We start from the raw sequence: 17,793 nt of genomic DNA, 5'->3' as shown, positions 1-17,793 counted from the left end.
AAGATGTCCCCTTCACCAAGAACCAACTTTGTAGATGAGAGGGTTTCTGACCCATGAACCCCGGCAGATGTCTGCTCCCCCCAAGAGCCACCTATCTGAGCATGTAGAGGAGTCACTGAGGGTGCCTGTCCCACAACCCCCGGCAGATGTCCGCTCCCCCAAGTACCAACTTGCTCTGAGTGTGTAGAGGAGAGGGTGCCTGTCCCACAACCCCCAGCAAATGTCTGCTCCACCAAGAATCAACTTGCTGAGCGTGTATAGGAGTCACTGAGCGTGTAGAGGAGAGGGTTTCTGTCCCACAACCCCCGGCAGATGTCCGCTTCCCTAAAATCCAATTTGCTGCACGTGTATGGGAGCCACTGAGCGTGTAGAGGAGAGGGTGGTGGACCTACGACCCTGGCAGATATCTGCCCCCCCCCCCAAGAGCCACCTATCTGAGCGTGTAGAGGAGAGGGTGCCTGTCCCCCAATCCCCGGCACATGTCTGCTCCACCAAGAATCAACTTGCTGCACGTGTATAGAAGAAGGTGCCTGGCCCACAACCTTCAGCAGATGTCCCCTTCACCAAGAACCAACTTGTAGAGGAGAGGGTTTCTGACCCATGAACCCCGGCAGATGCCTGCTTCCCCAAGAGCCACCTATCTGAGCATGTAGCGGAGTCACTGAGGGTGCCTGTCCCACAACCCCCGCAGATGTCCACTCCACCAAGAACCAATTTACTGAACGTGTAGAGGAGTACCTGAGCGTGTAGAGGAGAATGTGGTGGACCCACGACCCCTGGCAGATATCTGCTCCCCCCCCAAGAGCCACCTATCTGAGCATGTAGAAGAGTCACTGAGGGTGCCTGTCCCACAACCCCCGGCAGATGTCCACTCCACCAAGAACCAATTTACTGAATGTGTAGAGGAGCCTCTGAGCGTGTAGAAGAGAAGGGTGGTAAACCTACGACCCCTGGCAGATATCTGCTCCCCCCCAAGAGCCACCTATCTGAGTGTGTATAGGAGAGGGTGACTGTCCCACAACCCCCGGCAGATTTCTGCTCCACCAAGAACCAACTTGCTGAGTGTGTCTAGAAGAAGGTGCCTGGCCCACAACCTTCAGCAGATGTCCCCTTCACCAAGAACCCACTTGTAGAGGAGAGGGTTTCTGACTCATGAACCCCGGGAGATGTCTGCTCCCCCAAGAGCCACCTATCTGAGAATGTAGAGGAGTCACTGAGGGTGCCTGTCCCACAATCCCCGACAGATATCCACTCCACCAAAAAACAATTTACTGAGCGTGTAGAGGAGCCCCTGAGCGTGTAGAGGAGCCCCTGAGCGTGTAGAGGAGCCCCTGAGCGTGTAGAGGAGCCCCTGAGCGTGTAGAGGAGCCCCTGAGCGTGTAGAGGTGAGGGTGTCTGAGGGTGAGCTGTGAAAATGTGGAACAGACTCCCTCCAGAGGTGGTTCTGGACATCTCAGTAGATTGCTTTAAGAAAGTCCTGGATCCTTTCCTAAATGTACAGAATATAACTGAGTACTAACCTTTTATAGGTGAAGTTGATCCAGGGAATATCCGATTGCCTCTCGGGGGATCAGGAAGGAATTCTTTTTTTTTTTTTTTTTTTTTTTTTTTTTTCCTGCTGGAGCAAATTGGATCATGCTCTGCTGTTTTTTTTACTTTTCTGTGTGTGTGTGTGTGTGTGTGTGTGTGTGTGTGTGTGTATGGGCTAACTTTTTTTTTTTTTTTGGTTGAACTGGATGGACTTGTGCGTTTTTGTTTCAACCAGACTAACTGTGTCTGACCCACAACCCTTAGATGTCCACTCCTCTAAGATATTTGGAATATATTATGTTTATTTGTATGCAAGATTTGTTTTCTTGCTATACGATTAATTATATATGATTTTATACTTATTCAATTTTAAGTTCAAATACATACAAATTTTTCTCTTTTTAGTATTCTATTTCTCTCCGATTCATCCTGAGTTTTAAGTTTTTTTTATGTTTACCATCATAATTTTCATTGTAATTATCGGCACTTCCGGGGTAGAGCATGGAGCGCAACAGTCTATCCAGGCCGAGGCTTGAGTGGCGCGGAACGTCTGCGTCGGTCTCGCACTTACTTCCGGTTAACATCTCTCACCCGGAGGGAGTTCTGGGTCATCTAGGTGGAGCGCACACTTCGTGCCTACGTCCCGATTCATGCCGAGGCTTGGAACACGAGGCCTAATTGTCATGTTGAGGTGTGGAACGCACGCCGTCCCACCATCTTTGTACATACCAGAAGTGCATTGCCGCGATGCCGGCGTGTTACTGTGAGTTGGACTCATCAATTGGGGGTCATTTATTTCATTTAAATTGAAGGGGGCTATAGTGGAGATACACCCCCCAGATGAAGTGTTGTAACACGAAACGCGTTGGGAGGACTCCACTGCCGCCTCATTTTGTATATACAAGCGTGCGATTTTTCAGCTACATGTAAGTGCAATAAATATTTTATTTATTTTAAACGAGATTACGCGATGTGGCCATTTTCCTTTCGTATTTCCTCACATCATTGACATTTATTGAGAGCAAGTTCTGGGATCCAGTTTCATCGTATGCTTTGCTGCATTTGTACCATCGTTGATCGGAGGTCGTGGTGGTCATTTAACTAGGATCCTTCCAGTTCACAACAGTTTGGTTTATTCCATACATGCCGACTTACGGAGACGTATGTCCCCCCCGAGTCCATCTCTTCCGGGAAGCTCACACTTGTACCAGTGGTGGGTCATCGTACTTGTACCGGTGGTGGGTCATCGCGCTTGTGCCGGTGGTGGGTCGTCGCGCTTGTGCCGGTAGTGGGTCGTCGCGCTTGTACCGGTGGTGGGTCGTCGCGCTTGTACCGGTGGTGGGTCGTCGCGCTTGTACCGGTGGTGGGTCGTCGCGCTTGTACCGGTGGTGGGTCGTCGCGCTTGTACCGGTGGTGGGTCATCGCACTTCATAGGAGAAGTCACCATTTTGTGTCCTTCAAGAAAGACTTGGAAGCTGTTTTCTTTTCTACTCCATCCATTTTTTTTTTTTTTTTGCACTTGGTGGAATATTTGATTCTTTAATAATTTTATTTTCATATATAGAGGGTGTCTGACCCACAACCCCCAGGCAGTTGTCCACTACCCCCTCACAAAAAAATATTTACTGTGCGTGTATAGGCATCACTGAGTGTGTATAGGAGATGGTATTTGGCCCACAAACCCCGGCAGATGTCTCCTCCCCCCCCCCAAGATCCAACTTGCTGCACGTGTATAGGAGTCACTGAGCATGTATAGGAGAGGGTATCTGACCCACCACCCCCCCCCCCCCCGAACCAATTTAGTGTGCGTGTATAGGAGTCACTGAGTGTGTGTATAGGAGAGGGTATTTGGCCCACAACCCCCGGCAGATGTCTGCTCCCCCCCCCCCCCCCCCCCCCCCAAGATCCAACTTGCTGCACGTGTATAGGAGTCACTGAGCGTGTATAGGAGAGGGTATCTGACCCACAAACCCTGTGAGATGTCTGCTCCCTCAAGATCAACTGTGGGTATAGAATTGTGTATTTGGGATTGTATGAAATTATTTTTATTTTAGTTGATTTTGATAGACTCGTGTTATTATTATTATTTATTATTATTATTATTTTTTTTTTATTACCATACTAATTATGTAACTATGTGTCTGACCCACAACTGTTGGTAGATCTCCACTCACCCCATGAACCAACTTTACTGAGCGTGTAGAGGAGAAGGTGTCTGATTCACAACCCCCTGGCAGATGTCCGCTCCCCCCCAAGATCCAACTTACTGAGCGTGTCTAGGAGAGAATGTCTGCCCCCCCCCCATCAAGAACAAACTCACTGAGCAATGTAGAGGAGAAGGTGTCTGACCCACAACCCCCGGCAGATGTCCACTCCCCCCCAAGATCCAACTTACTGAGCGTGTCTTAGGAGAGGGTGTCTGTCCAGTCCCCCCAAGAGCCACCTATCTGTGTATAGGAGAAGGTATCTTACCCACAACCCCCGGCAGATGTCTGCTCCCCCAAGAACCAACTTGTTTGAGCGTGTATAGGAGAACGTGTCTGACCCACAACCCCCGGCAGATGTCTGCTCCCCCAAAGAACCAACTTGCTGAGGGTGTCTGTCCAGTCCCCCCCAAGAGCCACCTATCTGATCGTGTATAGGAGAAGGTATCTTACCCACAACCCCCGGCAGATGTCCGCTCCCCCCCAAGATCCAACTTACTGAGCGTGTCTAGGAGAAGGTGTCTGACCCACAACCCCCGGCAGATGTCCGCTCCCCCCAAGAACCAACTTGCTGAGCGTGTATAGGAGGCACTGAGCGTGTATAGGAGAACGTGTCTGACCCACAACCCCTGGCAGATGTCTGCTCCCCCCCCCCCAAGAACCAACTTGCTGAGGGTGTCTGTCCAGTCCCCCCAAGAGCCACCTATCTGATCGTGTATAGGAGAAGGTATCTTACCCACATCCCCCAGCAGATGTCCGCTCCCGTCTGACTTTTCTTACTTTTAGTTGTAAGTATGTCGCTTCTATGAACTCTGTCTGTGGGGAGAGGTAGGAATGTAGCCGGTCGGGTTTTGTTTCACTTTTACGGGACGTTCTGTAGAGTAGTGAGAAGTGGATGGAGGATGTTTTCTGTAGCTCTGGGTTTATTATTCAGTTATTGGGCAGTATGGGCCCCGGGTACGGGGATAGTTATAGGGTGCGATTACCCCCTCCCCCCCACCGGTGTTGGCACATACATGGAGCCATCCATCCTCCCGGGTGGAGAATTATTGGTTGTGTGAAATAACGGGCAGAAATATTACATTAGCGCTGTGATGGCGTTATTAACCACTTAAAGAGGAGTTCCACCCAAATTTGGAACTTCCTCTTAACCCACTCCTCTCCCCCTTACATGCCACATTTGGCATGTAATTTTTTGGGGGGGGGGAGTGGGACTTCCTGTCCCACTTCCTCCTTCCGGGTAGACGATTAAGCTTAATCACCTACAGGAAGGGGCTGCTGTAGGCGATCGCCCAGGACACGTGACAGGTCCTCGGCGATCGCCTGTCCAATCAGACGGCGCCGCTCGCGCATGCGCAGTGCCGCTCGCGCATGCGCAGTGGGTGCCCGGCCGTGAAGCCGAAAGCTGTTACGGCCGGGTGCCCACACTGAGCATGAAGACGCCGGCCGGCGAGGGGGGACGAGGAGCGGAGCCCCGTCCGGCGCGTTGCTGGAGCCGTGGAGCAGGTAAGTGTCGGTTTATTAAAAGCCAGCAGCTACACTTTTTGTAGCTGCTGACTTTTAATAAACTTGCAAAATGGGTGGAAAACCCCTTTAAGACCCAGACCTTTTATGCAGGTAAAGGACCAGGCCCCTTTTTGCGATTCGGCACTGCGTCGCTTTAACTGACAATTGTGCGACATTGCTCCCAAACAAAATTGGCGTCTTTGTTTTGTTTTTCCCACAAATAGAGCTTTCTTTTGGTGGTATTTGATCACCTCTGCGGTTTTTATTTTTTGCGCTATAAACAAAAATAGAGCGACAATTTTGAAAAAAATGCAATATTTTTCACTTGTTGCTATAATAAATATCCCCCAAAAATATATAAAACTTTTTTTTCCTCCAGTTTAGGCCGATACGTATTCTTCTACCTATTTTTGGTAAAAAAAAATCTCAATAAGCGTTTATCGATTAGTTTGCGCAAAATGTATAGCGTTTACAAAATAGGAGAGGGTTTTATTGCATTTTTATTTTATTTTATTTATTTTTTTGTGAATGCGACATGGCGGACACCTTTGACACATTTTTGGGACCATTGTCCTTTTCACAGCAAAAAGTGCTATAAAAATGCACTGATTACTGTGAAAATTACAATTGCAGTTTAGGAGTTAACCACTCGGGGGCGCTGTAGGGGTTATGTGTGACCTCATATGTTTTTCTGACTGTAGGGGGGCGGGGCTGGACGTGTGACATCATTGATTGTGTTTCCCTATATCAGGGAACACACGATCAATGAAGCTGCCACAGTGAAGAACGGGGAAGCTGTGTTTACACTCACCTCTCCCCGTTCTTCAGCTCCGGGGACCGATCGCGGGACTCCGGCGGCGATCGGGTCCGTAGGTCACGGAGCTTCGCACTGGGGCGTGTGCCCGCGACCCACGACTGGGCACTTAAAGAGGATGTACAGGTACGTGCCTGTGCCCAGCCGTGCCATTCTGCCAACATATATCTGCAGGAGGCGGTCCTTAAGTGGTTAAAGGTGTGTGTTTTTTATTTTTTTTTAGATCCAAATGCCTTTTATTTGCATTAAAACAATGAAAAGCACTACATGTACAAACAAGGGAGGAACATCTCTACGCGTTTCACTCACACAAATTGTGCTTTATTAAAGCCTCATTGGTTGCATATATTTTTTATTTTATTTTTTTGCATATTCTTTGAGGCCAATTTGCCCTGTAAATCGCACCAATGTAGCACAGGAACCTTTCCCCAAAGTCGCATTGATGTGAACGGCACCAATTTTCTTTTTGTCATGCGATTTCTGTGCGACTCAAGTCTGTTAGAAATCTCACGGCACTTTAGTAACACTTTGAAGTCCAGACTTATTTTTTTTTTCTCTTTTTTATTAAAGTGGACCTTCAGTCCTTTTTTATTTTTTATTTATTATTCTTTCATGTTTCCATCTATTAAATCTTTTGCCCTTATTTTTTAATAATTGGATTAAAACATTTATTTTTTGGTTATTTTTTTTTACCTTGGATATTAAAGCATTTTTTTTTTTTTCTGCCAGTAAATCCCTTCTACAGCCCACTTCCTGTTTCCTTATACAGCCCACTTCCTGCTTCTTGTCTGGTCATTGGACTAGGCCAGTGATGGCGAACCTTGGCCCCCCGGATGTTTTTGGAACTACATTTCCCATGATGCTCTAGTACACTGCAAAGTGCATGAGCATCATGGGAAATGTAGTTCCAAAACATCTGGGGTGCCAAGGTTCACCATCACTGGCCTAGGCTTATGACATGCACAGCCCGAATTACACAGGTATCTGACACCGGAGGGAGGGGGGGGGTTCCAAAAAGTGGAAGTTCTATTTTTGGGTGGAACTCCGCTTTAACATCTCTTTATAGTTTACCAAAGAAATTGGGGTAAATGGGGTGTGTGTGTGTGTGTGTGTGTGTGTGTGTGTGTGTGTGTTTTTTTTTTTTTTTTTATTTATTATTAATTTTTTATATATATATATATATATATATATATATATATATATATATATATATATATATATATATATAATATACATTTTTTTTTTTTTTTTTTTTATATTGCTGTGCAAATATCGTGTGACAAAGAAATGTAACAACTGCCGTTTTATTCCCAAGGTCTCTGCTTAATAAATTACAATTTTGAATGTGTGGTTTTTGGGATTCATTTTTCTAGCAATAAAATTATAATTTTTTTTTGTTTACACGTAGGAGAGGATTGTTAGAATTTGGCCAGGTATTTATTTATTTTTTTCACGCTGTCATGCGACTTTTTGGATTGTGTGGAGTTTTCCATTTTACCACGCACACATTCTTCTTTGCTGATCTCACATTTCACCGACCTGAGGGGGTGGGATGCAAATATTTTTGGTGGGTCTAGTGCTGTGTAATTATTTATTATTGAAAAAATAAAATTTTTATAATATTTTTTTTTTTTTTTGCAGCACTTCCACCAAAACCAGCCAAGCCCATGAGTCCCCTGTGTAACAGCAGCAATAAGGACGGCGCCTGCACTGCGCTCCACGATGCAGAGTGGTACTGGGGAGACATCTCCAGGTAAGGATCGGAACGATCGTCCTCCTTTTCGTACGTTTGTGTCCATTGTGCCGCTTCAGCAGCGGAGACTCAGTCCCACTTTTTTTTTTTTCTCTCCGCAGGGAAGAGGTGAACGACAAGCTGCGTGACATGCCGGACGGGACGTTCCTGGTCCGTGACGCCTCCACGAAGATGCAGGGAGATTACACGCTGACACTCAGGTAGGTGGCTCTGTACATGAAGGGGGAAGACATTGAGTAGAATCATCTGGAGGGCCATAGACCTTGTTTAGCTAAATCCAGAAAAATCACATGATACACAACGTTATAAATGGAGTAAAGTAAGTATTTGATACCCGACCAACCAACAATAATTCTCCCCCACAGACTGGCTACACGGGGCGCTCGTGTATGTGTGTGTGTGTGTGTGTGTATATATATATATATATATATATATATATATATATATATATATATATATATATATATATATATATATATATATATATATATATATATATATATATATAGACTGGCTACAGTAGGTGCTCATGTGGTGTATATAGAGAGTGTATATATGGAGTATACATAGACTGGCTACAGGGGGCGCTCATGTGGTGTGTGTGTGTGTGTGTGTGTGTGTGTGTGTGTATATAGTATATATGGGGGGTATATAGACTGGCTACAGTAGGTGCTCATGTGGTGTATATATGGGGTGTATATATGGAGTATACATAGACTGGCTACAGGGGGCGCTCATGTGGTGTGTGTGTATATAGAGAGTGTATATAGTATATATGGGGTGTATATATGGAGGATACATAGACTGGCTACAGGGGGCGCTCATGCGGTACACAGATCAGTCCTGTCAAGGTAAGAAGGTTCTCCTAACGACAACTCGTTGTGTATAAAAGTCACCCGTCCACACAATCTCTTTCCTCCAATCACATCTCACCATCATGGGGGAGACCAAAGATCTGTCAGAGGACGTCGGGGAGAAGATCGGAGATCGGCACAAGGCTGGAATGGGCTACAAGACCATCAGGAAGAATCTTGGTGAGAAGGAGACGACAGTTGGAGAGATTATTCACAAATGGAAGAAATACAAAATAATCATCAATGGTCCTCCTCGGTCTGGAGCTCCATGGAAAAGTTTGCCTCATGGGGTGAGGATGGTCTTGAGAAAAGTGAGGGATCCGCCCAGAACTACATGGGAGGAGCTTGTGAATGATCTCAAGGCAGTTGGGACCTCAGTCACCAAACACACCATTGGTGACACAATACACCGCCATGGAATGAAATCCTGAAGGTCCCTCCTCAGGAAGACACAAGTACAGAACGTCTGAAGTCTCCAATGAACATCTAAATGATTCAGAGAAGATTGGGAGAAAGTTCTGAGGTCAGAGAAGATTGGGAGAAAGTTCTGAGGTCAGAGAAGATTGGGAGAAAGTTCTGGGGTCAGAGAAGATTGGGAGAAAGTTCTGAGGTCAGAGAAGATCGGGAGAAAGCTCTGAGGTCAGAGAAGATCGGGAGAAAGCTCTGAGGTCAGAGAAGATCGGGAGAAAGCTCTGAGGTCAGAGAAGATTGGGAGAAAGTTCTGAGGTCAGAGAAGATCGGGGGAAAGCTCTGAGGTCAGAGAAGATCGGGAGAAAGCTCTGAGGTCAGAGAAGATCGGGAGAAAGCTCTGAGGTCAGAGAAGATCGGGAGAAAGCTCTGAGGTCAGAGAAGATCGGGAGAAAGTTCTGAGGTCAGAGAAGATCGGGAGAAAGTTCTGAGGTCAGAGAAGATCGGGAGAAAGTTCTGAGGTCAGAGAAGATCGGGAGAAAGTTCTGAGGTCAGAGAAGATCGGGAGAAAGTTCTGAGGTCAGAGAAGATTGGGAGAAAGTTCTGAGGTCAGAGAAGATTGGGAGAAAGTTCTGAGGTCAGAGAAGATTGGGAGAAAGTTCTGAGGTCAGAGAAGATTGGGGGAAAGCTCTGAGGTCAGAGAAGATCGGGAGAAAGCTCTGAGGTCAGAGAAGATCGGGAGAAAGTTCTGAGGTCAGAGAAGATCGGGAGAAAGTTCTGAGGTCAGAGAAGATCGGGAGAAAGTTCTGAGGTCAGAGAAGATCGTGAGAAAGTTCTGAGGTCAGAGAAGATCGTGAGAAAGCTCTGAGGTCAGAGAAGATCGGGAGAAAGTTCTGTGATCAGAGATCATCAGGAGAAAGTTCTGGGGTCAGAGAAGATCGGGAGAAAGTTCTGGGGTCAGAGAAGATCGGGAGAAAGCTCTGAGGTCAGAGAAGATCGGGAGAAAGCTCTGAGGTCAGAGAAGATCGGGAGAAAGCTCTGAGGTCAGAGAAGATCGGGAGAAAGCTCTGAGGTCAGATGAGACCAAAATTCAGCTCTTTGGCATCAACTCGACTCGCCGTGTTTGGAGGAAGAAGAATGGTGACTATGACCCTAAGAACTCCATCCCTACAGTCACACGGGGGAGGGGGAAACATGAGGATTTGGGGGTTTCTCTGATAAAGGTCCAGGCCAACTTTGCCACATTGAGGGGCTAATGGGCGGGGCCATGTATTGTAAAATCTTGGAGGAGAACCTTCTTCCCTCAGACAGAAGACTGAAGATGGGTCATGGACGGGTCTTCCAGCATGACAATGACCCAAAACATATTAACAAGGCAACAAAGGAGTGGCTCAGGAAGAAGCATGTTAAGGTCATGGAGTGGCCTTGCCAGTCTCCAGACCTTAATCCTATAGAAAATGTATGGAGGGAGCTGAAACTTCGGAAACCTTAAGGATGTAGAGAAGAGTGGAGACCAAAATCCCTCCTGAGATGTGTGGAGACCTGATCACCAACTACAAGAAATGTCTGACCTCTGTGCTTCCCAACAAGGGACCTCCCCCAACTACTAAGGGGAGCAAATACTTATTTTACTCACTGAACTGCAACTCCATTTATAACATTTGTATTGTGTGATTTTTCTGGAGTTTTGGTTGATTTTCTGTCTCTATCATATAAAATACACCTATGATAAAAATTTTATAGACCCTTCATTACTATGTAAGGGGGCAAATCTAGACCACAATCTGCATTTTTGTACAGTCACCGGTAGCATGGGGTTTGTCCAGTTCTGGCTCCTCTGGTAGCATGGGGTTTGTCCGGGTTCTGGCTCCTCTGGTAGCATGGGGTTTGTCCGGGTTCTGGCTCCTCTCGTAGCATGGGGTTTGTCCGGGTTCTGGCTCCTCTGGTAGCATGGGGTTTGTCCGGGTTCTGGCTCCTCTGGTAGCATGGGGTTTGTCCGGGTTCTGGCTCCTCTGGTAGCATGGGGTTTGTCCGGGTTCTGGCTCCTCTGGTAGCATGGGGTTTGTCCGGGTTCTGGCTCCTCTGGTAGCATGGGGTTTGTCCGGGTTCTGGCTCCTCTGGTAGCATGGGGTTTGTCGGGTTCTGGCTCCTCTGGTAGCACGGAGTGTCCGGTTTTGGGTGCCCTCCGCCCCGTTGCGTTTCGTCTCACCATTCCTCTGACTTTTTATTCCAGAAAGGGCGGGAACAACAAACTGATAAAGATTTATCACCGAGATGGGAAATACGGATTCTCCGACCCCCTCACCTTCAAGTCTGTCGTGGAACTGATCAACCACTACAGGCACGAATCTCTGGCCCAGTACAACCCGAAGCTGGATGTCAAACTCTTGTACCCGGTGTCCCGGTACCAGCAGGTGAGCATGTGCTTGGCATGGAGGGTTGTTGGTCTGTATTGTGTCCCCCCCCCCCCCCCCCCCCCCCCCCCCCACCCCCCCCCCGGGCCCATTGTGTACTAACGCACGGCCATCTCTCTTTGCTCTGAACAGGACCAGCTGGTGAAGGAGGACAATATAGACGCCGTGGGGAAGAAGCTTCAGGAATACCACGGGCAGTTCCAGGACAAGAGTCGGGAATACGACAGACTGTACGAGGAGTACACCAAGACGTCACAGGTCAGCCCTCCTCCCGGGTGTACACCACCCTGAACTTATGTACAGCTATAAGGTCTCCTCCTCCTCCGCCACTTTTTGGCGTTTCGGCGCTGCGTTACTTTAACTGACAATTACGGCTCCCAAACAAAATTGACGTCCTTTTTTCCCCACAAATAGAGATTTTTTTTGGTGGTATTTGATCACCTCTGCGGATTTAAATTTTTGCGCTATAAACAAAAAAAGAGCGACAATTTTTGAAAAAAAAAAGCAATATAATTTATTTATTTTAGCGAGGAAATGTCCGATGAGGTGGAGAGGACGCACGTAACGTAACGTAGGTAGCAGGCTGGGCTCCGGGATCCGAGGCCTTTTGTATTGGGTTTTGTTTCCCCCTCTAATGTAAGTCACAGGATGAAGGCTGGGAGGATATTGATTACATCACCTGCAGTTCCCTCTCATTGCCACAAGAGGCACAATGTCACGTGCAATCTCCTTTGTTAGAATATAGGAATGATAGTGGCGTCTCTTTATCTACTGGCTTTTTTTTTTTTTTTCTCCCTTACTCGCTCCTTTGTAAACCCCCCCCCCCCCCCCCCCCCCCCCCCTATTATATTTTCTACCTGACTGTGCCACTCGACTACCATTTTCCATTATAAACCAGACCCCCCCCCCCCCCCCAATACAATCTTATTTATACTGTTCAGCATCTGGTACCCGGGTAAGATGTGCACACCCATTACCTGGCTTCTTTCCAGATCATGACAGTTGCACCTAAACCGTCTTCTTTTACTCACACAGGATGTCCCCCCCCCCCCATAATTTCTATCATTTCTAGAATAGACTGTTCAATGCTAAACCTCCGCTGGTCTGTACGGCTTTTCATGTGCTTTATTGTTTTTTTTAATATTGCAACATTCTGAATAAAAAACTGAATTAAAAAGCCCAAATCTATTGCATTGTCCTACACACTGCATTCACTTGTCATCACATATCATGTATGTGTTCACGGATCGTGTGTAGGGGGATCATGTGTAGGGGGATCATGTATGGTGTTTACGGATCGTGTGTAGGGGGATCATGTATGGTGTTTACACATCGTGTGTAGGGGGATCATGTATGGTGTTTACGGATCGTGTGTAGGGGGATCATGTATGGTGTTTACGGATCGTGTGTAGGGGGATCATGTATGGTGTTTACGGATCGTGTGTAGGGGGATCATGTATGGTGTTCATGGATCATGTATGTGGCATAACATTGAATTTTTTATTTATTTTTTGTCTTGCAGGAGATTCAGATGAAGCGAACAGCGATCGAAGCCTTCAATGAAACCATTAAGATATTTGAGGAGCAATGTCATTCCCAGGACAGGTTCAGCAAGGAGTTCCTGGAGAGGTCTCAGAGGGAGAGCGGAGAGAAGGAGATGGAGAGGTAGGTACCGGTGACGTCGGCTCCTGTTGGTTGTTTTGCGGCGTGTGTGTGCGTGTGTGTGCGTGCGTGCGTGTGTGTGTGTGTGTGCGTGCGTGCGTGTGTGTGTGTGTGTGTGTGTGTGTGTGTGTGTGTACAGCCGGCACTGAATTCTTCTTCCTCTTCTTCCCAGAATAATCATCAATTTCGAGAAGCTGAATTTGCGTTTGGGGGAAATTCATGACAGTAAACTGCGGCTGCAGCAAGACCTGAAGAAACAGGCGCTGGACAACCGGGAAACGGACAAGAAGATGAACAGCATAAAACCGGACTTGATCCAGCTGAGGAAGATCCGAGACCAGTACCTAGTGTGAGTTCCCTGACCACCGCTAATGTCATTCTATAGAGGGGAGGTGTCGCTGTGACTCTACAGAGGTGTTGCTGATGTCACAGTGGCGGGGTATGAGAGGTGTTGCTGATGTCACAGTGGCGGGGTATGAGAGGTGTTGCTGATGTCACAGTGGCGGGGTATGAGAGGTGTTGCTGATGTCACAGTGGCGGGGTATGAGAGGTGTTGCTGATGTCACAGTGGCGGGGTATGAGAGGTGTTGCTGATGTCACAGTGGCGGGGTATGAGAGGTGTTGCTGATGTCACAGTGGCGGGGTATGAGAGGTGTTGCTGATGTCACAGTGGCGGGGTATGAGAGGTGTTGCTGATGTCACAGTGGCGGGGTATGAGAGGTGTTGCTGATGTCACAGTGGCGGGGTATGAGAGGTGTTGCTGATGTCACAGTGGCGGGGTATGAGAGGTGTTGCTGATGTCACAGTGGCGGGGTATGAGAGGTGTTGCTGATGTCACAGTGACTGGTTATGGGAGGTGTTGCTGATGTCACAGTGACTGGGTATGGGAGGTGTTGCTGATGTCACAGTGACTGGGTATGGGAGGTGTTGCTGATGTCACAGTGACTGGTTATGGGAGGTGTTGCTGATGTCACAGTGACTGGTTATGGGAGGTGTTGCTGATGTCACAGTGGCGGGGTATGAGAGGTGTTGCTGATGTCACAGTGGCGGGGTATGAGAGGTGTTGCTGATGTCACAGTGGCGGGGTATGAGAGGTGTTGCTGATGTCACAGTGGCGGGGTATGAGAGGTGTTGCTGATGTCACAGTGACTGGGTATGGGAGGTGTTGCTGATGTCACAGTGACTGGGTATGGGAGGTGTTGCTGATGTCACAGTGACTGGGTATGGGAGGTGTTGCTGATGTCACAGTGACTGGGTATGGGAGGTGTTGCCGATGTCACAGTGACACAGGGTACGGGAGGTGTTGCTGATGTCACAGTGACTGGTTATGGGAGGTGTTGCTGATGTCACAGTGACTGGGTATGGGAGGTGTTGCTGATGTCACAGTGACTGGGTATGGGAGGTGTTGCTGATGTCACAGTGACTGGGTATGGGAGGTGTTGCTGATGTCACAGTGACTGGGTATGGGAGGTGTTGCCGATGTCACAGTGACACAGGGTACGGGAGGTGTTGCTGATGTCACAGTGACTGGGTATGGGAGGTGTTGCTGATGTCACAGTGACTGGGTATGGGAGGTGTTGCTGATGTCACAGTGACTGGGTATGGGAGGTGTTAGTGATGTCACGGGATGATGCAGTAACTCTCTCTCCATATTTATTTTCCCCCCTATAGATGGCTTAATCACAAAGGCGTGCGGCAGAAAAGGATCAATGAATGGCTTGGAATAAAGAATAAAAGTATAGACGAGTAAGTGTCGTCCTTGTTTCTCAGCCTATCTTCGTGCCTCTAGCTCTGGTCCTCTGATAGTAACCCATCTTCTCCTCTGATAACAGTCCCTATTTTATGAGTGAGGAGGATGAGCTGCTGCCGCACTACGATGAGAAGACCTGGTTTGTGGGGGACCTCAATCGGGTCCAAGCTGAAGAGCTCCTCGGAGGGAAGGCCGACGGAGCTTTTCTAATCCGGGAGAGCAGCAAGAAAGGATGCTACGCCTGTTCTGTGGTGTAAGTATTTATAGTCCTCTCTCTTGATCCATACTGTTGTTAGAACACCTCTCACAGATGTTAGCTTGTTCTGCCATCATTCATTTTTGCTCTTCTTCACGTGTAGATTTAATCCTTAGGGCTAATGTCAGTCACTGTACTGCTGTTCCCAAGCAGTATAGAGAAGGACATCAGCCCTAAGGATTAAAGCCACACTAAAGTCTGCAGAACCCAGAAGGAGGAGCATGCATTATTTTGTATAATGCTTGGGAAAATTCAATAAAAAAAAAGGGGGGGGGGGGGGTGCAGTGCATTATTTTTGTATAATGCTTGGGAACAGCAGTACAGTGCTGAACATCAGCCCTAAGAATTAAATCTTCACTAAAAGGTGTGCAGTGCACAGCATTTTAGTCACTGTACTGCTGTTCCCATCAGCATTAAGGATTAAATCCACTCTAGTCACTGTACTGCTGTTCCCAAGCATTATAGAGAAGGAAATTGGCCTTAAGGATTAAATCCACACTAAAGTCTGCAGCACCCAGCAGGTGGAGCATGTATATCTAAAGGAATGCATTCTTTTGTATAATGCACGGGAACAGCAGTACAGTGACTGACATCAGCCCTAAAAACTAAATCCACACTAGTCAATGTAATGCTGTTCCCAAGCATTTCTTAGGGCTGATGTCAGTTACTGTACTGCTGTTCCCAAGCATTATACTAAAGAATGCACCCCTCTCCCCCCCCCCGCCACTTTTTTTTTTAAAGATGTGCATGCTCCTCCTGCTGGGTGTTGCAGACTTTAGTGTGGATCTACTCCTTAGGGCTGTTACTGTACTGCTGTTCCCAAGCATTATAGAGAAGAATGCATGCCTTTCAATGTGCTTGCCTCTCCTGCTGGGAGCTGCACAATTTAGTGTAGATTTAATTCTTGGGGCCGATGTCCGTCACTGTACTGCTGTTCCCAAGCATTATACAAAAGAATTCACCCCCCCCCCCCTTCTTTATTTTCTTTTTTTAAGGATGTGCATGCTCCTCCTGCTGGGTGTTGCAGACTTTAGTGTGGATCTACTCTTTAGGGCTGTTACTGTACTGCTGTTCCCAAGCATTATACAAAAGAAAGCATTCCTTTTAGACATGCATGCTCCTCCTGCTGGACACTCTACACTTTAGTGTAGATTTAATTCTTAGGGCTGATGTCACTGTACTGCTGTTCCCAAGCATTATAGAGAACAACGCATCCCTTTTTGACATGCATGCTTCGCCCGCCGGACACTTTAGTGTAGATTTTTCTCATGTATCGTTTTATTTATAGGGCGGACGGCGACGTCAAGCATTGCGTCATTTACAGCACGTCACGGGGCTTCGGCTTCGCGGAACCGTACAACCTGTACAGCACACTAAAGGAGTTGGTCCTCCATTACCAGCATACTTCCCTCGTCCAACACAACGATTCTCTGAATGTCAGGCTGGCCTACCCCGTCTACGCACACACGTCCTCCCTGTGCAGATAAGCCCCCGGAGGACTCCTCCCCCAGGCAGCCATTTTGGATCTTTTCTACATTATTATTATTTTTTTTTTTTCTAGAAACTAAAGGGGCATTCTTTTTACTTAGACTGCTTGATTTGCACAAGAAGTGAATTTGTGAATGTGAAAGGAAGAAGGCGTGTCATCGTAAGGATGGCCCATGTGCTGGACAGTGTTCTGGTCATGCGCTGAACCGCGTTCTGGTGCTTCCCTGCTTGTTCAGCTGAGAATGTGGAAGAACAGAGCTTGCTGGGGCTCCTCCCCCTCAGTGGAGAAGATCGTTTTTTTGTTTTTTTTTTGTTGAGGTGCTCCTCGTACCCTAAAAAAAAAAAATGCCTGGAGGACGTTTTTAAGATAAAGGTCCGCACCAGCGCGTGCTCCTGGTGATAGCCAGCAACACATATGGGAAAGAAGACCAAAGGATTCTCGATTCACTTTGATTTCCTGGAAGGAAACAAAAACTATGAATAAAGTTGCTTTTATTTTTGCAACACTAAACAAAACAAAAAAAAGTTTTGGCTTCCATGGCACTTACTCTTCATGTGAGGAAAAGTCTAGTTCTAACCAAATTCAACCACCAAAACTTTGCTCCTCCTCGCTGAACTAGGCACTTACGTGGGAATTTCTGCATCGGCATCTGCACATACTTCTCCGCCAAAACTTGAAAAACGAAACGGTGGTTTGAAACACTAATTGTCTCAATATTGTTGTAAGCTTCTATATATCTATCTTTGTTTTTGTTTTGTTTTTTCATCCTGGAGGTGGCGGCTGCACCACTCGTTCCATTGCAGGGTAGTGCTCTCTGGGGTGACATTTCATTTGTAGTGTTCACCGCCTGGGAGCAGAACACGTGACATTGTAGTGCTCACCGCCTGGGAGCAGAACATGTGACATTGTAGTGCTCACCGCCTGGGAGCAGAACATGTGACATTGTAGTGCTCACCGCCTGGGAGCAAAACATGTGACATTGTAGTGCTCACCGCCTGGGAGCAGAACACATGACATTGCATTGTAGTGCTCACCGCCTGGGAGCAGAACACATGACATTGCATTGTAGTGCTCACCGCCTGGGAGCAGAACACGTGACATTGCATTGTAGTGCTCACCGCCTGGGAGCAGAACACGTGACATTGCATTGTAG

General features: G+C 47.3%; 1 protein-coding gene across 1 annotated transcript; it reads left to right on the top strand.

Moving 5' to 3' along the window:
- Window positions 1–7,695: 7,695 nt before the first annotated feature.
- LOC120923203 (phosphatidylinositol 3-kinase regulatory subunit gamma-like) lies at window positions 7,696–17,376 on the top strand (the record flags this gene model as incomplete). The annotated part of the gene is given in 9 exon segments (XM_040334915.1): window positions 7,696–7,807; window positions 7,909–8,007; window positions 11,303–11,483; window positions 11,616–11,741; window positions 13,006–13,148; window positions 13,318–13,494; window positions 14,817–14,891; window positions 14,978–15,148; window positions 16,440–17,376. Coding segments are annotated over 9 exon segments (1,283 nt in total), but the record flags the coding sequence as incomplete, so codon positions are not given.
- Between the last annotated feature and the right edge of the window lie 417 nt (window positions 17,377–17,793).

The sequence above is a fragment of the Rana temporaria genome, unplaced genomic scaffold (genome assembly GCF_905171775.1).
Source record: "Rana temporaria unplaced genomic scaffold, aRanTem1.1, whole genome shotgun sequence".
Classification (NCBI taxonomy): domain Eukaryota; kingdom Metazoa; phylum Chordata; class Amphibia; order Anura; family Ranidae; genus Rana; species Rana temporaria.
Note: the sequence above shows the minus strand (reverse complement) of the source record. Positions and strands in the feature narration are given on the sequence as shown.